This window comes from Stegostoma tigrinum, chromosome 19 (genome assembly GCF_030684315.1).
Source record: "Stegostoma tigrinum isolate sSteTig4 chromosome 19, sSteTig4.hap1, whole genome shotgun sequence".
Classification (NCBI taxonomy): domain Eukaryota; kingdom Metazoa; phylum Chordata; class Chondrichthyes; order Orectolobiformes; family Stegostomatidae; genus Stegostoma; species Stegostoma tigrinum.
In genome coordinates, this window is record NC_081372.1 from 573,570 (window position 1) to 599,080 (window position 25,511).

The 25,511-nt window shown below is 42.7% G+C and overlaps 1 protein-coding gene across 1 annotated transcript in view; it reads left to right on the plus strand.

Moving 5' to 3' along the window:
• The window catches only part of LOC125461540 (short transient receptor potential channel 4-associated protein-like), a 106,632-nt gene that overhangs the window by 36,330 nt on the left and 44,791 nt on the right, over positions 1 to 25,511 (plus strand). The window contains exons 6-9 of the mRNA XM_048550452.1: positions 3,106 to 3,234; positions 5,049 to 5,250; positions 7,041 to 7,232; positions 15,782 to 15,924. Of these exons, the coding sequence (XP_048406409.1) occupies positions 3,106 to 3,234; positions 5,049 to 5,250; positions 7,041 to 7,232; positions 15,782 to 15,924 (666 nt within the window). The remainder of the gene's footprint in view (positions 1 to 3,105; positions 3,235 to 5,048; positions 5,251 to 7,040; positions 7,233 to 15,781; positions 15,925 to 25,511) is intronic.

Genomic DNA, 25,511 nt, shown 5'->3' on the forward strand with positions numbered 1-25,511 from the left:
CGGTGACAATGTCTTTCACCAATTCACTACATTTCACTAAAGAAACTCCTCCAAATCTCAGTTCTAGAGGGTGGTTCCTTCACTTTCAGGCTATGTCCTTGGCCCCTCCTCTCCACAAATGGAAGCATCTTTTCCACGTCCACTTTATCCAGGCCTGTCCGTATTCAAGAAGTTTCATTGAGATCTCTATCCTTCTAAACTCAAGTGACCTTCTAAACTTGAGTACAGAGCCAGAGTTTTCAACCAAATGTCATGACAAGCTGTTCATCCAAGGGGAACATTCTTGTCAGCTGCCTCTGGAGCTCCTCCCAATGTCAACACATTCTTCCTTTACACAGAGCCCAAAAGTGTGCTTTATTCCAAATGCAGCCTGACTAGCACCTTTACAGAGCCTCAGCAGTACATCTGTTGTATTCTAGTCCTCCTGAAGTGAATGCTAACATTGCATTTGCTTTCCTAACTGCTGTTTGAACCTGCATCTTAGTGTTAAGAGAATCCAGAACTGGGTCTTCAATGTCTTTGTGTTTTCACATTTCTGAAACTTTCCTCGTTTAGAAAAAGTCTGTGACTCTTCTTCCAACCAAGGTGCTAATGTCACTCTTTCCCTCTGTTCCATCTGCCATTTGTTTGCCCAGTCTCCTAGCCTTTCCGAGTCCTTCTGCAGCCTCCTCAACACCACTCAGTTTGAAAACTGAGCACAATGTCCTCCATTCCTTCATTAATTGCTAATGTATAAAATGAATAATTGTGGTTCCAAGACTGACTCTGCAGATTGCCACTAGTCACTGGCTGCCATCCTATAAAAGACTCTTTAATCCCGATATCTGCCTTCTGCCGGTCAGCCAACCCACTATCCGTGCCAGTAACTTGCCCATAACACTGGCTGTTGTCTTATTGAGCACCCTTCTGAGCTGCACCTTATCAAAAGCATTCCGGAAATCCAATTAGATCGCATCCACTGGCTTTGCTTTTTGCCTAACTTAGAATTCTTGGTGGAAGTAAAGACTAACTGATTTGTCAGGCATGACCTGCCTTTGACAAAGCTGTGCTGATTCAGCTGTATTTTACTATGTATTCTCAAGTGCTCTGCAGTCTCATCCTTAATAATGAACTCTAATAGCTTAAATGACTGAGGCCAGGCTAACAGACCAATAGTTTCCTGTTTTCTGTCTTTTAGAAGATACAATAGTACAGCACTGGAACAGGCCCCTTTTGGCTCACCACCTCTGCGCTTACCATGATAGGATTAGTTTAGAATTGCATCTGCCTGCATGTGGTCTGCATCCCTGTATTCTCTGCCTGTTCATGTCTCTGTTTAAATCCACTTAAACGTAGCTTTTGTATCTGCCTCCCCTGGCAGAGCATTTCAGGCACCAACTGCCTTTTTTAAAAAAAGAATACTTTTCTCACGCATCTCATTTAAACTTCTTACCATAAACCTGTGTCTAATTATTTCCCGGCCCCTGATGTAAGGGTCACCATCCTGTTACCCCTGTTGCCCTCCTTGAACAAAGTCAAATTTGTAGTCTTCTGGGACCTCCCTTGTGGTAAAACAGGATACAAAGATCTCTGTCAAGGCCTATCCCTTGCCACCTCCAGTATTCTGGTATGGATCCCTGTGGGCCCTGGGAACTTATCCACCTTAACATCTTTCAAAACACCCAACACCAACACCACCACCCTAATATTGACGTGCCCCAGAATATCATGAAACCTCTCTAAACGTACCACCACTGATGTCTTTTACCTCGGTGAATACTGATCAAAGCCTCATAAGGACCTCACCCGCTTCGTCTGCCTCTATACAGTCCTTAAGTGGACCTAATCTTTCCAAGTATCTTGTAATATGTGTTAAATGCCTTGGAATTCTCCTTAATCCTACTTGCCAAGGACACTTCATAGCCCATTCAAACCCTCCTCATTTTTTTGTTTTTCTTTTTTGCTTCCTTTATACTCCTTTAAGGACCGTGTTTGCTTTCTGCTTCCAAAGCCTTGTATACACTTGCTTTTTGTTTTTAACAAAATTGACAACATCTCTTGTCATCCAAGGTTCCTGAATCTTTGCATTCTTCTCTTTCATCCCCACAGGAACGTTCTGGTCCTGAACTCTAGTCAAGTGGTTTTTAAAATACTCCAACATGTCAGATATGGGTTTATCTTCAAACAGCTGGCCTCCAGTTTCTGCCCAACACTGTTTTAATTAGCCTTCCCCAATTTAGCACTTACATCAAGAACTAGTCATATCCTTATGCATAATTATCTTAAACTTATGGAATCATGATCATCATTCCCAAAATGCTCTCTGTTGAAACTTTGATCACCTTGCCAGGCTTATTCTCCAATGAAAGGTCTAATATGGCCCTTTCCCTGGTTGGACTATTGACAGTGTTTTAAGAATCCCTTCCTGTTCTGTCCCATCTAACTCCCTCGCATTAAGGGAGTCCCAGTGAATATTGGGGAAATCGAAATTGCCCATTGCCGCAACCTGCCCACCCACCCTTTTTAAACAGGACTGTTACCGTAACTATATTCCAATACTTCAGGACTTTCACTGACTACATTGAGCCGTTAGAGATCATGAATGCCTCTACAGTCACCTCAGCAATCTCCTTCAGAACGTCTGGTCTGTGTGTTTTATCTATTTTCTGAACTTTCGGTGTCCCCAGCATCACCTTCATGATGGCCACTGTGCTCCCCTCTGCCCCCTGACTAATTCAAGCTTCTCCCTCTCAAACCACAGTGAATTCAATCATTATGGTTGCTGACCCTTAGGGATTCCTTACTTTAAGCTCCCTAATATAGACTGCTTCATTACACGCACTCAAATACAGAATGCACAGTTTAAAGCTTATTGTGGAGCCAGTGACAGAGATTCTGTGAGCGGTCATTTAGTTTTGAGAGTAGTGGTGGATAGTTGAGCTCACAAAGACTGAAAAATGGCAAGTTGCATCAATTGGTGTGGTGTGATGTGGAGGCAGTCAACCAAAAAGTAAATGAAAAATTCAAGTTTTAAGGTCAACCGCTGTGTGTCTTTGAACTGAAGTGTGAGCAACTCAGGGAGGTTTTTGATGGCAAGGGATGATGCAGCATCCTCTTTACTTTCAGACTGATGGAGTGACAAAGCGCCTGTCAGAACGGAATGACTTTGTGCTATTCCTCTTCACACTTATGACAAATAAAAAAACCTTTTTGCAAACAGCTACACTTATAGAAGACATCCTGGGAGTGAAAAAGGTCAGTGCAACATGCTCAGGGGCTTTTCTTGTATTTGAAGAGAGCAAATGTACCTGCTGTTATTGTGTTTTCTCTTTTTGTTTTCGTTTTTTTTTGTTTTTAACCACAGTGGGTCAAAAAGCACATTTCTTCCTTTTGGGAGATGCCAAATTCCATTTCCCTCAACTGTGCTCATTTTGAGACACAATCATATGTAAATTCTCTTTGAAGCCAAAATGGAATTTTTAACTCCTTCACCACCACCACCCACCCAGCCAAATGTTTCACGTTTAAAATTCTGAGCCCTGCGCTTGAGTTCCTCCATAATCTCACCTCTTGCCACTAAGCACCTCTTCCCTCCTCCACTCTAGCGTATTCATGTCTGAGCCCCCTATGCTGGAACTTATTCCTGAGACTTTTCCACTGCGCTTTTTTTTTTGCAGATTCTCTTTTTAGACCACTTCCTTTTTACATCAAAGTTTTGCTCACCCTTCTGACTCGCTGCCCATTTTACTGAACATAGAACATAACAGCACAGGCCCTTTGGCCCTCGATGTTGTGTCGACCTGTCATACCAATCTGAACCCCATCTAACCTACACTATTCCATGTACGTCCATATGCTTGTCCAATGACGACTCAAATGTACCTAAAGTTGGCGAATCTACTACCGTTGCAGGCAAAGCGTTCCATTCCCTTACTACTCTCTGAGGAAAGAAACTACCTCTGACATCTGTCCTATATCTTTCACCCCTCAATTTAAAGCTATGTCCCCTCGTGCTCGCCGTCACCATCCTGGGAAAAAGGCTCTCCCTATCCACCCTATCTAACCCTCTGATTATTTTATATGTCTCAAATTAATGTCTTAAATTGACCTTGGATAATTTCTGCTTTTAAAGTCGCAATGAATGGCATCCAGTGTAGGGTTCAAGCTCTGTGACATCCAAGGGCAGTGCTGTAAATTGAGGAGTTGAACTCCCCGCTGCTATCTTCTCAATATTTCTTTTCTGTAACCTTAGAAGCTCCCTAACATAACATTTTTCCTGTGGCTAATTGTGATAAATTGAGAAAAATTCCTACGTTAGGAATTCTGTTGGGGCTGCGCATATACATTTCCTGTGAGGCAGCGTTCTGAGAAAAGAATTCATTGTTCATTTTGTTACGACCAAATAAAGTTGAAAGGCTGTTATCACTGAGCCAACTTAGGCCTCAGCATATTATTAATTCGTTATCTTGCACTACAGAAAGAGGCTATTATTCCTGTGACATTATGCCTGTGCTAGATACTTTCTCAAGCTTTCCAAAACCTTTCCTGAGTAAAACAAAAAACTGCGCATGTTGGAGATTGAAATCAAAAAACACAACTGCTAGAAAAAGTCAGCAGGTTTGGCAGCATCTGTGGGGAGAAAGAACAGTTGAGAGTCCAGTGACGCCTGGATTCTAATGAGTCATTAGACTCAAAATGTTAACTCTGTTTCTGTCCTTACAGATGTTGCCAGACATGCTGGGTTTCTCTCGCAATTTGTTTTCGCTCCAGCTGTTTCGTCACGGTCTTACATTCTTCTTGGTTTCCTTTATTCACTTTCACTTTCCAACTATCATAGGTAGTTTGTAATGAAGCTTTTGCATCAGACTTGCAGTATTGTGATGTGGTTGTGTCAGGATTTTTTCCTTTTTGGCTGATATGTTTGATTTAATGCTGTCTTGATTGGACATGTAAAATTAATTGCAGTGTACTTTCTTCCCCCTTCGGAGTCTCTTTCTGTGTCTTGTACCCTAACATTTTGGGTATAGGAGTATTAACTGTTAATTTTGACACCTTCTGGTTCCTTCAAGGAAATGATACAACTGGAAGATATCCCAAATCTTGCAAACCTAGTTGCCAGTTTTGACCAACAGCAACTTGCTAATTTCTGTCGAATTCTATCAGTCACTATCTCTGAGCTGGATACAGGGAATGATGACAAGCATACACTACTTGCCAAAAATGCACAGCAGAAGAAATCTGCAGGCCCCTCACGAGCTGAGATCAACCAAGGTGAGGAAATAATGACTTTGTGGTGCTTCCCTCCAGTTACACTTGCACAGCGTTTCTTGCGAATCTTTGCACTACATCATTCATGACTTTTGTTCCTGTTTTGCCTGGTCAATGATTAACATGCTTCTCTGCTGCCTTGTCTGCCCTGCTCATTTTTAAACCCCATCCTGAACTTTGGGGGAGGCAGCATTTTTGTGAAACGGAAGAAGTTACCTAATGGCAACCATGTAATCGTTAACAATTTTTGGAGAAACCCATTTCCTAAGGGAGAGAAACCTAACATCCATGCCTGACCTGACCTGCCTTACAGCAGGTAATCAGGAAGGCTAATGGAATATTAGCCCTAATTCAAGGGGTTGGAACGCAAGAGTAGGGAAGTCTTACTGCAACCTTCAAGGTGCTGGTGAGGCTACATCTGGAGTACTGGGCAATTTTGGTGCCCTTATTGAAGGAGAGATATTGTTTCATTGGAAGCAGACGAAGTTCACTAGGATGCTATCCGAAAACAAGGGATTTTCTTGCAAACAAAAACTTAACAGGTTGGAAATATATTCATTGGAGTTTAGAAGTGAGAGGTGATTTCCTAGAAACACAAGATTCATAAGGGGCTTAACAAAGTAAATGTTGAGAGGATGTTTGTCCCTCTTGGGAGTGTCTAGGATCAGAAGGTATAGTCTCAGAATAAAGGGGTGTCAATTTCTGTGTTGTGGAGACAGCATCCTTGTGTAAATTTTAAGGCTAAGATAGAGTTTTGATCAATAGGGCAATCAAGGATAAAGGGTTACAGGGGAAAGGCAGGAAAGTGGATGTGAGAAATGCTGGATCTGCCATGATACATTTGAATGGACAAGCATGCTCAAGGGCCAACCACAGTGTGAGTCAAAGTTGACTCTTAACTGTCGGCTGCGCAATTACGGGTTGACAATTTAAGTGCTGACTAGCCAGTAATGCCTACATCGATGTAGAAATGGAGTTTAAAAAAACCAAAAATGCCCTACTCTTCCCTCCTGAAAAACTGAAATGAAGCAAAGATGCAAAAGGAGCTGCCTTACTTAACTTTGTCATTGAATCCGTTTAGTGCAAAGTAATTTTTTTCAATTCTTTGAATGTGGGGTTCCTGGCAAATTCAGCATGTTCTCACCCCTTGAGAACTTCATGATGAGTCATCACTACTTGAACCAGTTAGTGTTATATAGGGGGCACCTGTGGTCCTATTTAGAATTTTCAGTGATACTGAAGGAATAGTAATAAGAGTTCCAAGTCAGGATGGTGTGTGATTTGGAGGGGAACTCATGGAGGCTGCTTTTATCTTGCAACATTAATGCAACATGAAAATATTCTATTATCCTCCTGAATTGTGCCTTGTAGATAGTCGACACCCTTTAGGGACACCAGTGAGACTCGTCTCAGAATTCTTAGTCTTTCATCTATTCTTTAAAGCACAGTATTTGTATGATTGGTCCAGTTAATTTTCTGAACAATGATAACTCCAGGATATTGATAATGGGGCATCCAGTGATTGAAGTGCCTTTTGAATGTCAAGATTTTCTCTTGTTGGAGATAGTCATTGCCTGGCATTTATGTTCTGTTAATAATTTTCTGAACATCCACGCTTAAGGTTGTGTGATGGAAGGATTGAATCTGTATGGGTCATAAGAACTGACAACTGCACACAGGTTTCAGTTTTTCCTTTCTCATTCATACTTTATTCCTGTACACTTGAAATCAACTCTGCACCTAGTTGAATTGTAGCTCAGCTAATAAAATGACCTCTTTTCATCCCAACCTAGTTACCTTGCTGAATATTCCTGGATTCATTGAACGATTGTGTAAATTGGCTACACGGAAGGTCTCTGAGACAACGGGTACTTCAAACTACTTACAAGAACTAGAGGAATGGTATGCATGGCTGGACAATGCATTGGTTTTTGATGCGTTGATGCACATGGCCACTGAGGAACCTGACCAAAGCAGTAGCACAGGTAATGTGCACAGATGGTTGCAATGGCACCCAATTTCTGATTCTTCTGATACTGATGTGTCAGAGGACCAGTAATGCAATCTCTTTTGGCTCAAATAAGAGAAATCAGAAGGGTGTATGAAAAGAGACAGCCAACTAAAGATGGAATCCCAAAGTTTTGTAAAAGCGTATAAATTGTAAGAGGAAGACTAGGGCTAATTAGAGACCCAAAGGTGCATTGCGCATGGAAGCAGAAGACATGATGAGAATAAGCAGGTAGGGGTGATGTGTGATGCATGCAGTGGCCCAGTGGTATGATGACTGGACTGTTAATCCAGAGACCCAGGAAACATTCTGGGGACCACAGTTTGAATCCTGCTACGGCAGATGGTGGAATTTGAATTTGGTAAAGTGTCTGGAAATAAGAATCAAATGATAAGGACACACCCATTGTAGTTGTTGTAAAAACGCATTTGATTCACTAATGTCCTTTAGGGAAGGAAACTGCCATCCTTACCTGGTCTGACTTACAAGTGACTCCAGAACCACAGCAATTTGGTGACTCTGAATTGCCAGGTGGGCAATAAATGCAGCTTGATCAGCGATACCTTTGTCTTGTGAATGAGTAAAAGAGGGGGACAAATGCAAATTGTTTGCCTTCACAACGAAAGGATTAGAGTACAGTAATGGGCGTGTTTAGCTGCAATTGTACAGGGTGTTGAGACCACAGCTGGAGTAGTGTGCAGTTTTGGTCTCATTTAAGTAAAGAATATTCTGACTGTGGAGGTCATGCTGTGAACACTTACCAGGTTGATTACTCGGATGCAGGACTGACATATGTGAGCAGAGACTGGATTGGGCAGTGATACTCACTGGTGTTTAGGAAAATGAGGGTGATCTTGTAGAAACCTATAAATATGTAATGATCAGACAGTAAATGCAGGAAGTTTGTTAACAATGATGGGGAGTCCAGGATAAGGGCTTCGCAGTCTGAAGAAATGGGATAGTCCATTTAGAATTGAGATGACAAATTTCTTGTATGTGGCCTGTGGATTTTCTGTCACAAAAAGCGGATGAGACTAAAACCTTGAGTATTTCTCAGGATAAATTAGATTTTGTTGGAGCTAAAAGGATCAAGGATATGGAGCGGGGGTGGGTTGGGTAGTGGGAACAGGCTACTGAATTGGATGATCGGCCATATCATAATGAATGGCAATTGAAGGGCTGAATAGCCTTCAGCAACCATGTTCTGTGTGCCTGTGATATAACTGAAGTATTAAGTGAGTAATTTGCAGCTATCTTTACTGAAGCTGCTAATGCTACAAAAGTCAAGACTAGGCAGTTGCTTGAGTGGCAGGTGATGAATTAGGGATAATAGGCACTCAGTTGGTGCCCCGTAAGGATTTGATAGTGCTTCAGTTATTCACATTATTAATAAAGGACGAGGATAATGACAGAAAGTCAAATCCAAATGACTGTTAGACATAATTGTAGAAAGTGTAGATAGTCTGTCAATATACCTTTGCAATTTTATGCTAAGTGAATAGGCACAACTGTGATATAAGCAAGAGTGAGTTTATCAATTTGGGATAGAGGATAGATCAAAGTACTTTCTAGATGGTATGAAATTAAATATAGTGAATACCTAAAGAGACTTTGGGGGTTGGGGAGGGTAGAGTGTGTTTCAGGTGTGTAAGCTTTTAAAATGCCACAAACAGGTGCAGAAGATAATCAAGAAAGCGAGTGGAATACTGGCCTTTATATCTCAAACTGGAATTTAAGGATGCAGAAGTTATGCTGCAGCTACATAAAACCCTGATTTAGAACCCTCTTGAAGTACTGTTGAGCAGAACTCAGCACCACAACTTAAGAATGTTGGCCTTGGACGAATTATGATGTAGGTTTACAAGAATGATACCTGGACTTTGAGGGTTAAATTGAGGAAAAATTACTCAAATTCGGCCAATTTTCTCTGGAATTTAGAGAGTAAGGATGAACTATTTCCATTGGGGGAATTCTTGAATGGGAGGCCATAGCCTGAGAATTAGGGCCAAATCATTCAGGAGCGATGCAAGGGCTCTAACACAAACAGATGTTTGGAATTCATAAATGGCAGTGGATGTTGGATCAGTTCTGCAAAGATATTGGCCAAAGGCGAGTATGTGGTGTTGGGACACCCATCAGCCATGATCTCATTGGAACAGGCTTAAGGAGCTGAACGGTCTAGTCCTTTTACAACATTTGAATGAAAGAGGATGTAATTCAGACACTTTTAAAAAAAGTTTACAGTTGATGTGGTGGGGCATTGAATAAGTTATTTTTACTGAGTGGTTCAGGTGCCAGGACTGGATGATTGCGTCCAAAGGTACAGTCAGAATGGAAACTGCTGAGATATTGGCCATAATTTCCCTTGGACTCTGGTGTCAGAACTGGAGAATCGCAAATGTTAGGCTCTTAATTTTAAAAAGATGCAGACAAAAGTGCAGTGATTAGCATTGTCATTTTAACTCTCGTGACGGGAAAACTTTCAGAAATAATTATTAAAGACAAAATTAATCATAAGAACACAAGCAAATTGGTTAACAAATTCCAGTATGGATTTTGAGAAAATTGTGATTAAAGAAATTGTTGGACTTTTGTTTTGAAGGTTGAGGGCCATGCTGTTAATGTGGACCACGTAGACTTTCAAAAGACATTAGATGCACTGCTACAGAACAGTGTATAAAAAGATTAGGTTCAAAAAATACAAGGCCAGTAGCACGATGAATGTAAAATTGGCTGAGTGACACAACAGTAGTGGTTAATGGATTTTTTAAATGGATGACTTTTCATGCTAGAGGAAGAATTTTAATCCTTCGGGGTTGATCTTACACCTTTGCTTTCACAGAAGCAGTATTGAGATGAAGCAAATCTTTCTTTTTCATAAAGTGAGTAGTTAAAGTCAGAATGCGGTGCTTCACGCTGTAGTTGGACAGTTTCTGTTGCAGCATTAGAAAGGGAATTAGACTTGTCTGGAAAGCGATGGAAGGAATGGCAGTGTTCTTTCAAAGTTGCATGGCTGCACTGACAATTCATGCACCATCGCCAGCTGTGGCATTGACTTCTGGTACTGGAAGCTGCTGCTATGAATGGATGTTGAAGGCCAGTGTAGCTGGGAGAAAAGAGGGAACGTTGGCAGGGTTATGCTAAGTAGGCAAGAGTGCCACTAGTGAATTGCTCATTTTGGAGAGCCATTGCAGACGCAAATGTCTGAATCCTTCTGTACTGTAACAGTTCTGATTTTAGCTGCTTAATTTAATCTGGGAGTGGGAAAGGTTGGAAATTGACATTCATTGAAAAATGTTATACTTGACCCATTCTAGACCTATTCATCCTCCCACATTAGTGTTTAAATACACTTGGCATCAGCCAGCCGTTTTTGGTTTCACTTTTGAAATCTCTGGCATTTTTGAGCATTGCTGATGTTATACATCGTTCAGCTTTACATAAAATGTTGTTTCGTTGGAGGGCAGGAGTCATGCTCTAAAGTCATGGATCTCGCTTCAGTGAAGTGCCAAATGAAAACAAGGCGTTGTTTCAACAAAGCTCATTGCAAGTTGGAGGATTAAATGTCTGATTTGAAAGTTGAAACCTCTGGTAGTGGATAGCTGTGTTGTACTGCAGTACAGTGTTTAAAGTTCTTTTTGCTTAAACCCTGGAGTAGGACTTTAAACCTGCTGATTTGATGGAAGAGGGAAGAGTGCTCCCAATTGTGCCATGGCTGACATTTAAGGCAGAGAGGATTATGGGAGACCTAAAACTGTTAATCCAGAGACCTAGATAGTATTCTGGGGCCCGGGTTCAAATCCTGCCATGGCAGATGGTGGAATTTGAATTCAAGAAATATCTGGATTAAGAGTCTAATGATGACCTTGAATCCATTGCCAATTGTCAGAAAAACCCCTCCAGTTCACTAATGTCCTATGGGGAAAGAAACTGCCATCCTGACTGGGTCTGGTCTATATGTGACTCCAGTCCCACAGCAACGTGATTGACTTTGGGCAATTAGGAATGGGCAATAAATGCTGCCTAGCCAGCGACTCCCTCATCCTGTGAATGGATAAAGGAAACAAAAGACAGACAAGTATTTCAAAATTGAGTTTTGAGAAAGACGAAGCTGTCCACTAGCTAGTGTGTCGGGACAAGAGGGTAGAAGTTTTAAGTATTGACAAAAGTTAAAGGGGAAATGAAATTTTCTTTTCATTCAGTGGTTAAGGACTAAATTGTGCTGCTGAAAAGGATGATTGAATCAGATTCAGTTATAAATCTGCCAAATAGAAGTAAAAAAGATTGAATTATAGGATTATGGGTAAAGAAACATTTTCAGTTGATGTCAATCTTACTTTCAATGCCAGTATTTATACCACATACCTAACTATTTAAGGATGGAGTGGGCTTTGGACAAGGTCCCTCATGGTAGGCTAATCCAGAAGATTAAGATGCATGGAATCCACAGTGACTTGGCCACGTTGATTTATAATTGGCTTGTCCATAGAAGATAGGGAGTATTGGTGGAAGGGTGTCTTTCAGGCTGGAGGGCCATGACTAGTGATGTTCTTCAGGGAATTGTAATGGGACCTCTGCTGTTTGATATATGTCAAAGATTTAGATGAAAATGTAGATGGGTGGGTTAGTAAGTTTGCAGGCAAAACAAAGATCGGTGGAGTTGTGGATACTGTAGAAGGCTGTCAAAGGATACACCGCGATATAGATTCGTTGGACATATGGGCAGAGACATGGCAGGTGGAGTTTAATCTGGGGAATTGCGAGGTGCAGCACTCTGGCCGATCAGATGTTAAGGAAAAATGTGTTAATGACTGGACTATGAATAGCATTGTACAAAAAGACGGAGGTTTAAGTCAGTAGTTCTCTGAAAGTAGCCACACAAGTGGTTAGGGTGGTAAAGAAGGTGTATAGTATGCTTGCCTTTATTAGTTTGGAAATTGAGCTGCTGGGTAGGCGATGGCCTAGTGGTATTATCAGTAGACTATTAAACCAGAAACCCAGCTAATGTGCTAGGGACCTGGGTTCAAATCATCTGGAATTAAAAATCTACTGATCACCGGGAAGTTATTGCCGATTGTCAGGAAGACCCATCTGAATCATAGAATCCTTACAGTGTGGATACAAGTCCTTTGGCCCAACAGTTCCACACCGACACAGAGCATTCCACCCAGAACCACCTCCTTAACCTACATATCCCTGAGCACTATGGGCAATTTAACATGGCCAATCTACCCTAGTCTGCACATATTTGGATTGTGGGAGCAAACCGGAGCACCCAGAAGAAACTCACGTAGACACAAGGAGAATGTACAAACTCAACACAGACAGTTGCCCAAGCATGGAATTGAACCTGGGTCCCTGGTGCTGTGAGACAGCAGTGCTAGCCACTGAGCCACCATGCCACCCATGTTCACTAATGCCCTTCAGGAAGGGAAAATCTGCTACCCTCACCTGGCCTGGCCTGCGTGTGACTCCAGACCCACAGCGATGCAGTTGACTCTCAGTTGCCCTCTGAAATGGCCTAGCAAGCTATTGAGTTGTACCAATTGCTACAAAGTCTCAAAGAAATGAAACCAGGCGGATCACCTGGCATCAACGCAGTCACTGAAAACAGTGGTGGAAGGTGCCCTGTCGATCTTGCAATAGCCCTCCTCACTAACGTCAAGAAGGCTAGTGCTCATATTGGGAGAGCTGTTTTGCAGACTAGTCGAGCAACAACACCACGTAGTCATGCTCACAGAATCGTACCTTACGGACAATGTTTCAGAGACCACCATCACCATCCCTGGATATGTCCTGTCCCACTGATGTGACAGACCCAGCAGAGGTGGTGGTGGCACAGTGGTGTACACTCGGGAGGGAGTTCCTGTGGGAGTCCTCAACATGAATTCCAGATCCTATGACTCCTATTGGCTTCAGGTTAAACATGGGTAATGAAACCTCCTGATTACCACATACTGTCCTCCCTCAGCTGATGAACTGGTACTCCTCCATATTGAACAATGCTTAGTGGAGGCACTGAGGATGATAAAGATTCAAAATGTACTCAGGGTGGGTGGTTTCATCGTCCACCACCATGAGTGGCTCAGCACCAGTACTACTGATCGAGCTGGTCAGGTCCTAAACGACACAGCTGCTCGACTGGATCTGTGGGATGTAGTAAGGGAACCAATGCTAGAAAAACATCCATACCAATCTGCCAGCTGCAGATGGATCTGTCCATGACAGTACTGGTAAGAGTGACCATTGCACAGTCCTTGTGCAGTCAAAGTACCGCCTTCACGTTGAGAATAACTTCCATCGTGTTGTTTGGCACTATCACCGTGCTAAATGGGACAGATTTCACACAGATCCAGCAACTCGGGACTGGGCATCCATGAGGCGCTATGGGCCATCAACAACAGTAGAATTGTAACTCCATGGCTCGGCATGTCCCCCACTCAACCGGTACCATCACCATCAAGCCAGGCGATCAACCCTGTCTCATTGGAGAGTGTGGGAGGGTATGCCAGGAGCAGCACCAGGCATACCTGAAGATGGTGTCAACCTGGTGAAGCCACCAAGCAGCAAGTGATAGAGTTGAATGATCCCACAACTAACGGATCAGATCTAAGCACTGCGTCCCTGCCATATCCAGTTGTGAATGGTGGTGGACAATTAAACAACTCACTGGAGGAGGAGGCTCCACAAGTATCCCCATCCTCAATGATAGAAAATCCCAGTACATTAGTGCAAAAGATAAAGCTACAGCATCGCAGCAATCTTCAGCCAGAAGTGCTGACTGGCTGATCCAACTCTGCCTCCTCCAGTGGCCCACAGCATTACAGATACCAGTCTTCAGCCAATTCCATTCACTCCATGTGATATCAAAAAGCAGTTGGGAACACTGGCTACTGCAAAGGCTAGGGGCCCTGACAACATTCCAGCAATAGTACTGAAGATTTGTGCTCCAGAACTTGCTCCCTTAGCAAAGCTGTTACAGTACAGTTACAACACTGGTATCTACCTGCCAAGGTGGAAAATTTCCCAGGTATGTCCTATACATAAAAAGCAGGACAAATCCAACCCAGCTGATTACTGCCCCCTCTGTCTACTTGCAGTCATCAATAAAGTGATGATGTCATCAACAGTGCTATCAGGCAGAACCTGCTCAGCAATAACCTGTTCACTGATGCCCAGTTTGGGTTGAAGTCATACCTGACACACAGGAAGATGGCCATGGTTGTTGGAGTTCAGTCATCTCAGCTCCAGGACATCTCTGCAGGAGTTTCTCAAGGTGTATCTACAGCCCATACATCATCAGCTGCTTCATCAATGACCTTCCCTCCATCATAAGGTCAGAAATGGGGATTTCTGCCAATGTTCAGCACCAGTCGCGAGGACTTGGATACTGAAGCAGTCCATGTTCAAATGCAACATGGTCTGGACAATCTGTTTGCCCATATCCCACAAACAAATAGAAAAAGAGTCAGGATGTCATGTTGCAGCTTTATAAGACTTTGATTAGGCCATAGTTAGATTATTATGTTCAATTCTAGTCGCCACATTACAGGAAGGATGTGGAGGCTTTGGAGAGGGTACAGAAGAGGTTTACCAGAATGCTACCTCGATTAGTGGGCTAGAAAAACTCGCGTTTGTTTTCTCTTGAGCCATGCAGGCTGAGGAAAGAGTTAATAGAAGTCTGTAAAATTGAGATGCATTGACAGGTTGACGGTCAGAACCTTTTTTCCCCAAGAGTTGAAATGCCTAATACTAGTGGGCATACATTTGAGATTAGAGGAGGCAAGTTCAAAGGAGACATGATGGACAAGTGTTTTGGAGTGGTAGGAGTCTGGAATGCACTGCCAAGAGTAGTGGTTCAGGCAGATATTATAGAGGTCTTTTCTGGATACCACATGAATATGCAAGGAATGGTGGGACATGGACCAAGGGCAGGAAGGGATCAGTTTTATTTGGTGTCATGTTCAGCACAACATTGCAGGCTGAAGGGCTCTTTCCTGTGCTGTATAGTTTGCTGTTCTACGCTAATGGAGTAGTGGATCACTGCCTTAAACCACTTGATGTGATATAGGTGCATCCAGAGTGCTGATCAGGACTGGATTAGAAACCACTTTTAAAGTGGCACAGGCTTGGTTAACAGGGTTTCATCTTAATGTGCTGTAGGATTCTATGCATCCTGAGGTGTGTCCCTTTGTTGTTCACATCAACTATCTGAATTCGATTATAATTTTTTTTTAACTGGGCACCTTGGAAAATCAAGGATCATAACACAGCACTGTTAAGGTCAAAAAATACGTAGGAAGATCAGGTCACACTCCTAATAGTGGCCAAGTTTTATCATCCTGTTTTTGGAAAATTACTAGTGCATTGAGGATGAAATGGTACCCTAGTATACAGGTACCGTGCAAGTGTTTGGACTTGTTTAGGGGTGTAGGGAGGATTGTTTATAAGACAATGCACTTGAACTTTAGAGGAACAGGAGGAGGAATGAGGCTATGTATAAACTATTACTTGTTCTGTGTTTAGAGTCTGCAGATGAGAGCGTACTGGCTGCCAGCCAGTTGAGGAATCGGCTCCCACAGTCCATGAAGATCATGCATGAGATCATGTACAAAGTAGAAGTCCTGTACGTGTTGTGTGTACTGCTAATGGGAAGGCAGCGAAATCAGGTTGGTGACCTCGGGCACAAATTTCGTCAAACTTCTAATGTGTTTTCTAAGTTTATTTCCCATGGGAATATTTCATACCCCACAACGTTAAGCAATGCCCATCTCTAATGATGCAGAATCTAACTTTCTCTCCTTCGCGTTCAGTGGAATTGCCAACACTTAATTCTCTGATCAACATCTATGGAGTTACTGTTGACTAGAAAATGTACTGGATAATAGTTTTAAATATAGTGGTCATAAAATCAGTCAGAAGTTGAGTTCTGCAGTGCATGTCCACTATAACACATAAGCAATAGTGTGATGGAGTATATAGAATATAGAACTATACACTGTAGGAACATATTCATGTGCTTATCTATAAATCTGTTAAATGTCCCTGTAGCATCTGCCTCCTCCAACACCTGGCAGTGTGTTCCAAACTCTTACCACTCTGTCAAAAAAAAAACTTGCCCCTTGCATCTCTTTTGAATTTCTCCCTGCCAGTCACCTTAAATGCATGACCCCCTAGTATTAAACATTTCACCTCTGAGAAGAAGATTCTGACTCAACCCTATCCATGCCTCTTATAATTTTGTAGACTTCTATCATGTCCCTTCAGTTTCTGCAGCCGAAAAGAAAACAACCCAAGTTTTTCTAGTCTCTCTGTAGTTCATACCCTCTAATCCATGCTGCGTTCTGGTAAACCTCTCCTGCCCCTTCTCCAAAACCTCAAATCCTTACTGTAATGTCGTGACCGGAATTGAACATAATACTCTGTCGCCTAACCAACATCCTATAAATCTACAAATGAAATTCTTGTCTCGGTTCCCCAACCAATAAAGGCATGCATGCCATTTGTCATCTTTACTACCGTATCTACATGCAGGGTCACGTTCAGGGAGGTATGGACTTGAATCCCAAGATTCTTCTATATATCAATGCTGTTCAGAGTTCTCCTGTTAACAGTGTACCTTTCCTTAATAATTGATCTTCCAAAGTGCATCATCTCTCACTTACACGGATTAAACTCCATTTGCTATTTCTTTGCCCATATCTGCAGCTGATTTATATTGGGCTGTATCCTTTGACAACCTTCTACATGATCCACAGCTCCCCAATCTTTATTGTTTGCAAACTTACCCACCCATCTACACTTGCATCTAAGTCTCACACTTGTGTTTCACAAACGGCAGAAGTCCCAGTACCGACCCTGCAGAGCATCTCTGGTCACGGACCTCCAGCCTGAAAAAACCCTTCTGTCAATACCCTCTGTCTTATATGGGCAAGCCAGTTCTGAATCCAAGTGGCCAAAAATACCATGGATCCCATGCATCTTAATTTTCTGGTTGAGCCTACCATAACAGTCCTTATTGACAGTCTTACTAAAATCCATGTCAACAACATCCTGTTATGGCCTCATTTGATCACCTTTTGTCACCACAGAAAATTCACCTTAAGTTGTTACAACATGACCTGCCCTGCATTCTGACTGTCCCTAATTATGCCATGCTTTTCCTAATGCGCTTTAATCCTATCCCTAATAATTTTCTCCAGTAGTTTTCCAATCACTGATGTGAGACTCACCAGTCTATAGTTTCCTGGATTCTAGAACAGAGGAACAACATTAGCAACTTGCCAGTCTTAATGAAGATACACAGGTCTTGGTCAAGGCTCCAGCAATCTTCTGTCTTGCCTTTTCTCCTAAACCTGGGGTAGATATCATCCAGTCCTGGGGACTTATCCACATTAATTCTCTTCAAGAGACCCAATGCCATTTTCTTGATCTCAAAATGCCTGTCCTATTAGCATGCTCCACGCAAATCTCACTCTCCTCCATATCCTTTTCCTGGATGAATACTGTTGCAAAGCACTCATTTAGGATCTCGCCCACATCCTCTGCCTCCAAGCACAAGTTCGTTCCTTTTATCCTTGAACTGTCCTGCTTTTCCCTATTTACCCTCTTGTTTTTAGTGTATCTATAGATTTCCTTGGGATTCTCTTTAGCCCTACTTGCCAAAGTCATATCCTGGCCCCTCCTTGTTCACCTCATTTTCTGCATGAGTACTTTCTTGCTTTCCTTGTATTCCTCATGGGCCCTGTCCATTGTTGCTCCCTAAACCTTACATGTGCTTTTTTTCCCCCTTTTTTGACTACATTCACGATCTCCAGTCTTTATTCAAGGATACCTTATCTTACCACCCTTGTCCTTCCTTCCTTATTGAAGCAGGCGGATCTTGAAAACTCAGGTCTTTAAACAGTTCTCACATGCCATATATGGACTTGGCTGGTAAAAGCTTCTCCCAATTTTCATGCCCGAGCTCCTGCCTAATACTGATGTAATTTACCCCCTCCCAATTTTGAACCTTACTGCAAGGTCCTAACTTATCCTTTCTCATAACTATCTTAAAAATTAAGGATAACACAGTCTGGAGCTGAAGGAACACAGCAGGCCAGTCAGCATCAGAGGAGCAGCAATGCTGACGTTTTAGGTCGGGACCCTGCTTCAGACCCGAAATGTCAACTTTTCTCCTCCTCCTCTGCTGCCTGGCCTGCTGTATTCCTCTCGTTCCACACTGTGTTATCTCTGACTCCAGCATGGGCAGTTCTTGCTGTCACTTAAAAATTAAGGAGTTGTGATCACTGTTTCCAAATTGTTCTCCCATTGAAAGGTAAGTTGCCTGGTCAGGCACATTAGCCAATACAAGGCCCAGTATACCCCTCATCAAGTTGGACTTGCCACATACTGTTTCTTGAAACCCTCTTGGATGCACTTAAATTCTGCCCTGTGTAAGCTCCTGGCTCTAAGTGAGTCCCAGTCAATGTTGGGTACTGTCCACTCGTATGAATGTGTGCAGCTGCAGTGGCATTGAAGAAGCTCGACACCGTCCAAGACACAGAAATCTGCTTGACCAGCACTCCACCCACCGCCTTCGATACTCAGTTTCTCACCTACTGGTTCACAGTGATACATTGCACCAACTCACCAAGGTTCCTTCAACACTGTCTGTCTCAAACCAGCTTCTCCATTAAGTGGTTTGAGCTGAAGAGTCCTATGTAGACAACGAAAATTTTGTTCAAAGTACAGGCAAGTTTACCAGAAGATATTGAAAGACATTGCTTCTGTAGTCACAGGCTGTTCTGTACCTTTGCTTCACTAAACCTGTCTGAGATTGAAGAATAGTAAGTACCTCAATGCATGCAGTTTAACTGAGCCCAAGACCTGGAGCTGTGGTGATTTAGGAGGTTTGTAGGAAGACACTCACTTGGGGAGGATGGAAATCATGGTTGTGGGCCAAGAGTCTCGTTGGGAGTGGATGTTGGGATGGGGGAGATAAAAGTCCAACTGGGGGAAATTGGGAGCAATGATTAATGCAGTGACAGCCTCGGATATCTTGCTTCTTAGACCAAGTGAGAAGAAAAGTAGATTGTTACCATCAAATCATCCTGTACTGCCCTTCTGTAGTTTCAGCCATCAGTCCCTAGGTCTGTGGGAGTGACTGGAGAAAGTGGGGTGGTGATTGCTGGTGGTTGAGGAGGCAGTGATGGAATTGGTGCGTGTGACTGACCAGGGTAGGTGGGATTGAATAATGGGTGGTAGGATGCAGGCGAGAGACTTTGGGTGAGAAATAGTGAGAATTCAGTCAAATAACTAGGTCAATGTGGCAGAGTGACTGAGTTTTGGGAAGGCTGTGATGGTGCATTGGAGTGGCTGACTAGGGTGGGGAGGGGTCAGAGTAAGTGACTGACAGGGATGTAGAGTGAAAATGTGAGATTTGAACCATGGATACCCAATTCTATTCCCCACCCTTGCCTGGTAAAACCTATCCATAAAGGAGGATAACCTGGCTGAAAGGCAATCGATCCCATCTTTGTGAATTTCTCGAAGATCAACCTTGAATGTGCACATCACCAGAGGTCATCTAAGTTCAGGTAGAAAAACCTACCTGTTTGGTTGTTTAGGCCCTGATTCCTAGTCAACCCCAATCACTCCACTGGAGATCCAGGCTGGAGCCTAGTTTTTTTCTCTCTACCTCAACTTCATAACTGAAAAAGTGAAAAAATGTTTTGTTAATCAGCACTCCTCCTGCTTAGTACTATTTCTGCTGTACAAAACTCTGGTGTGGCCGCACTTGGAGTATTGTGTACAGTTCTGGTCACTGCATTATAAGAAGGATGTGGACACTTTGGAAAGGGTGCAGAGGAGATTTACTATGATGTTGCCTGGTATGTAGGGAAGGTCATACGAGGAAAGGCTGAGGGACTTGAGGCTGTTCTCATTAGTGAGAAGAAGGTTGAGAGGCGACTTAATTGAAACATATAAAATAATCAGAGGGTTAGATGGGGTGGATAGGGAGAGCCTTTTTCCTAGGATGGTGATGGCGAGCACAAGGGGGCATAGCTTTAAATTGAGGGGTGAAAGATATAGGACAGATGTCAGAGGTAGTTTCTTTACTCAGAGTAGTAAGGGAATGGAACGCTTTGCCTGCAACGGTAGTAGATTTGCCAACTTTAGGTACATTTAAGTCATCATTGGATAAGCATTTGGACGTACATGGAATAGTGTAGGTTAGATGGACTTGAGATCGGTATGACAGGTTTGCACAACATCGAGGGCCAAAGGGCCTGTACTGTGCTCTTATGTTCTAATGGTTGCCTTCACTTTTTTGACTTATTTAAATGGTCTTTTTTTTGATTTCAGAAAAAAATTCCAAAGCAATGTTTATGGCTGTCAAAACCGTTTTCCAGAAAAGGAAGTGCAAAAGAACTTTAAACAGGACATTGGAAAGGGCTGTGAAATGTCCTTGGCAAGTAGGATTGAGAAGAATCCCAAGGCATTGTATGTGTGTAATAGGTAGAAGAGGGTAAAGAGGAAAAGGGTAGAGCCGGAGGAATTGCATGAGGTCCTTTTCATAAAGAGTGCTTCACATTCACCAAGGACGGGTCATGTCGATATTAAGAAAGTAGTGTTGAGTGCCTTAAGGAACATTAAGGTAGATAAGTTCCCTGGGCCCATAGGGATCTATCCGAGGCTACTGAAGGACGCAAGGAAGAATTTTGCTGGGACCTTGACAGAGATTTCATATCCTCTTAGCCACAGGTGAGGTCCCAGAGACTGGAGAATAGCCAATGTTGTTCCTTGTTTAAGAGCAGATAACCCAGGAAATTATATACCAATGAGTCTTGCACCAGTGGTAGGGTAATTAGTGGAAATGGTTCTTGGGTACAGGATTTGCTCACATTTGGGGTAAAGAAATGAACTTATTAGGGATAGTCAGCATGGCTTTGTGGGAGGTGAGTCTTGTCCCAAATTTGGGTTTTTGAGAAAGTGCCAAAGATGATTGAAGGTTGGATAGTGAATGCTGTCAGGTGCACCTTATGAAAGCATTTGACAGGGTACCTCCATTGTTGGCCAGCCCAGATGATTTATTCCACACAATTTAATGGTGAGTTGGTAAGTTGGATATGCTGTCAGCTTAGGAGAAGACAGCGGTTAGTTGTGGAGGGTTGTTTTATTTGCTTGGAGTTTTGTGACTAGTGGCGTTCCACAAGAATCAGTGCTAGGATCTCGAACAGTAATACATATAAATGATTTGGATGGAAATTAGGTGGTGTGGTTGGCAGTTTTGTAGATGACAAGAATTTGGAGGAGTTGTCAATAGTGAGGAAGGTTATCAATCCGTTGGAAAGTTAGACACTGAAATGGCAGGTGGAATTAATCTAGGCAAGTGACTTTCAGGAGTTTTGATATACAGCGATCTTTAAGAACCATGTCCATAGGTCCCTGAAGATGACAACACAATTGGGTAAGGTTGTAAAGGTGTATGGCATGCTTACCTTCATTAGTTGAGGCATTGAAGTTAAAGTTAGCAAGTCATATTGCAGCTGTGTTAGATTTCAGTTAGGTCACCGTTGGAGTATTATGTGCATTTCTGGTTGCCACACTACAAGAAGAATGCACCAGCTGTGAAGAGATTGCAAAAGAGTTTTACCAGGATTGTACGTGGATTAGAGTGTATTAACGACAAGGACAAGTTGGACCAATTTGGATTGTTTTTGCTTCAGTGTTGGAGGCTGAGGGGCAACCTGATAAGTGTATAAAATTACAGGAGGTATGGATTGGGTGGATCGTCAGGGTCTTTTTTTCCCCAGGGTGGAAATGTCACATACTAAATTCAGTGGTTTTAGGTGAGAGGGGGAATGTTTAAAGGCAGGTTTTTTTTTAAAAAACACAGGGTGGTAATGCTGCCAGAGGAGGTGTAAAAGGAGATACATTAGCAAAGTTTAAAATATTTGGACGGGGAATAGAAGGATATGGACCATGTGCTAGCAGATAGAATTAGTTTAGAATGGGATCATTGGCTCAGACATGCTGAGCCAAAGGGTCTGTTCCGGTGTGGTGCGGTGCTGTTCTGTTCTGTTTTATCATTATTCTGGAAATTGAAATGTAGCCCCGCATGCAAGAAGTTTGGACAAATTTAACCCAGAAAGGTGAGGGCAGGAGATACGTGGAAACGCCACCATTTTCAGGCACCCTCCAAGCCTCATGCAATCCTGACTTGGAAATATATCAGTCAACTTTCATTGTGGCTCGGTTATTTCCTAACTGCAGTCTTGGGTCTCTCTGCCATACATGCATTGTTGTGGTCCAAGAAGGCAGCTCACAGCCTCCTTCTCAACAGCAGTTAATGCTGGTCGTGCCTGGTGGGGAGCAGGCAATTCTGGATTTGATGCACAATGAGGCAGACTTCTTTAAGGAGCCGAAGAGGAAGGAATCCCTAGGGGGCAGTGTCCATAATATAATAGAATTCACCCTGTAATTTGAGAAGGAGAAGCTGGAATTGTTGCAATGGTGTTACAGTTAAGTAAAGGTAACTGCAAAGACATGAGAGAGGAGCTGGCCAGAGTTGATTGGAAGGGGATCCTAGCAGGAAAGATCATGGAGCATTGGAGAGGCAATGGCCTGGTGGTAATTTTGCTGAACTTTTAATTGATAGACCCACGTAATGTTCTGGGGACCTGGGTGTGAATCCTGCCATAGCCAATTGTCAAATTTGAATTCAATAAAAAAATCTGAAATTAAGAGTCTAATGACCACGTCAGGAAAACCCATCAAATTCACTAATTTTCTTTAGGGAAGAAAATCTGCCATCTTGCCTGGCCTGGCCTACATGTGGTTGCAGTTGCCTCAGCAGTAGGAAGTGATGTATCCTATTAATATTGAGAATGTTTGTTCATTATGGACAGTTGCCTCAGCAGTAGGGATGGGCAATAAATTCTGGCCTAGTCAGTGAAGGCCTTATACCATGATTGAATATTTTTTTAAAAAAGGAAGTACAGGACTTTCTGGAGGTATTCTGGGAGGCACAGCAGGAATTCACCCCAAGGAAGAAGCAGCATGCTAAAGAGAGGATGAAGCAACTATTGTTGACAAGGGAAGTCAGGGGCAGCATAAAAGCAAAGGAAAATGAATACAATATGGTGGAGATTTGGGAAGCCTTCCAAAACCAGCAGAGGATAAGTAAAACAATAAGCGGGGGAGAAGAAGACATGACTAAGTTAGCTGGTAATATAAAAGAAGATTGCAACTTTTTTTTGAGATTTAAAAGATAAGAGAAACAAGAATGGACATTTGGACCAGTGGAAAATGAGGCTGGAGAAGTGGTCATTGGAATCGAAGAAATGATAGGAGCTGAATAGGTATTTTGCATCAGTCTTCACAGTGGAAGACTCTAGCAGCATACCAGAACTTTGAGAGCCAGGACAGATGTGAGAGTAGTGGCCATCATTAAGGAGCAGGTGCTGGGGAAGCAGAAAGTTCTGGAGGTGTATAAATTGCCCGAACCAATTGAGCAATGCCCCAGAGTTCTGAAGGAGATTGTAGAGACATTGGTAGTGAGCTTTCAAGAATCACTGAGGTCAGGAAGGGTGTTGGAGGACTGGAAAGTGGCTAATGTTCCATCCCTTTTTAAGAGGAAAGGAGACAGAAAGTAGGAAAATGTAGGCCAGTTAGCCTTACCTCGGTCATTGCTAATATTTTGAGACCATTGTTAAGGATGATATTTTGGAATCCCCAAAAGTGCGTGGTAAAATTGGGCTGAGTCAATATGGCTTCAAGTGGAGATCATGCCTAACAAATCTGTTATGATTCTTTCATAGAATCCCTATTGTGCAGAAAGAGGCCAGTCAGGCCATTGAGTATCCCACTCAGATTTGGATTCAGATCCAGATCCAGATCCAGATACCCACTCTAGGTCCATAACTAACTCATATAGCCTGCACATCCCTGAGCACTATGGGGCAGTTTCCCATGGCCAATACACCTAACTTGCACACATTTGGATTGTGGGAGGAAGCCAGAGCAAACCCACTGAGGCATGGGGAGAACGTGCAAACACCCCGCACACAGTCGTCTGAGGCTGGAATCAAATCCAGGTCCCAGACACTGAGGCAGCAGTACTAACCACTGTATACTCCTAATTGTTTGAGGAGATGACAAACAATTTAGACAAAGGGGAGTCAGCGTATGTGATCTATTTGAATTTCCAGAAGGCCTTTAACAAAATGTCAGAAAGGAGACTGCTAAATGAGATAAGAGCCAGTGGTTTTAGGGGCAAGGATAGAGGATTGACTGACTGGCAGAAAGCAGAGAGTAGAGATGAAGGGATCTTTTTCAGGATGGCAGACTGTGACTAGCCGACTTTGGTTGGAGACTTGTTTGGGACCACAAGTATTCATGTTATACGTTAATGATCTGGATAAAGGAACATAGGGCATTGTTGTGAAGTCTGCAGATGACACGAAGGTTGGGGTACAGGTAGTGTTGAGGAAGCAGAGAGGCTGCAGAAGGACTTGGACAGGCTAGGAAAGTAGGCAATGAAGTGGCAGATGAAATAGAATGTGGGAAAGTGTGAGGTTACCTGCTTTGGTAAGAAGGATAGAAGCAGAGCTTGCTTTTTAAATATGGAATGGCTTTGGAAATCTGTAGTGTAAAGGGTGTTTAGAAGTCCTAATTCAAGATTCACTTAAGGTGAACATGAATGTTCGGGTGGCAGTCAGGAGCAGATTCACTTGATCGAATGACCTAATTCTGTTCCTGTATCTTGTGGTCTTGCAGTCAACCAGCTAGAACTAGCCTAGCCCTATATTTTTTTAAGCCTGTGCTGTTGCTTTAATATATCTTTGATTGTAGGCTGTTGCAATGTTATTTTCTATTTGAATATCACTGTAGCAGCATTACAGAAAGATGTGTTTTGTATGGTTATTAAACTACAGGTTTCCTATATTAAAGGAGAGGTATGTTGAACGCAAGTGCTAGATTTGGAGATTTGGTAAATACTTGTAATTTTGATATTGAATCTCTTGCATGCTGAGAGAATCCATTCCTTTTTGGTCATGGAACAGGAAACCTGAGAGTGATCCATCTTATTGGACAAGTTTTCACATTTGCTTAAACATTGTTGTCAGCAGCCAGAAGCTCCAATTGATCCGATGTGCTGTATCCATTAAAGTAATTTTAGCACCTGTGTTTGGCTGGGATCCTGGTCTGTTAACCTTGCTACTGACCTTGTACATCGTCCGCATCCACAGTAACTCAGCAAAACCAATGG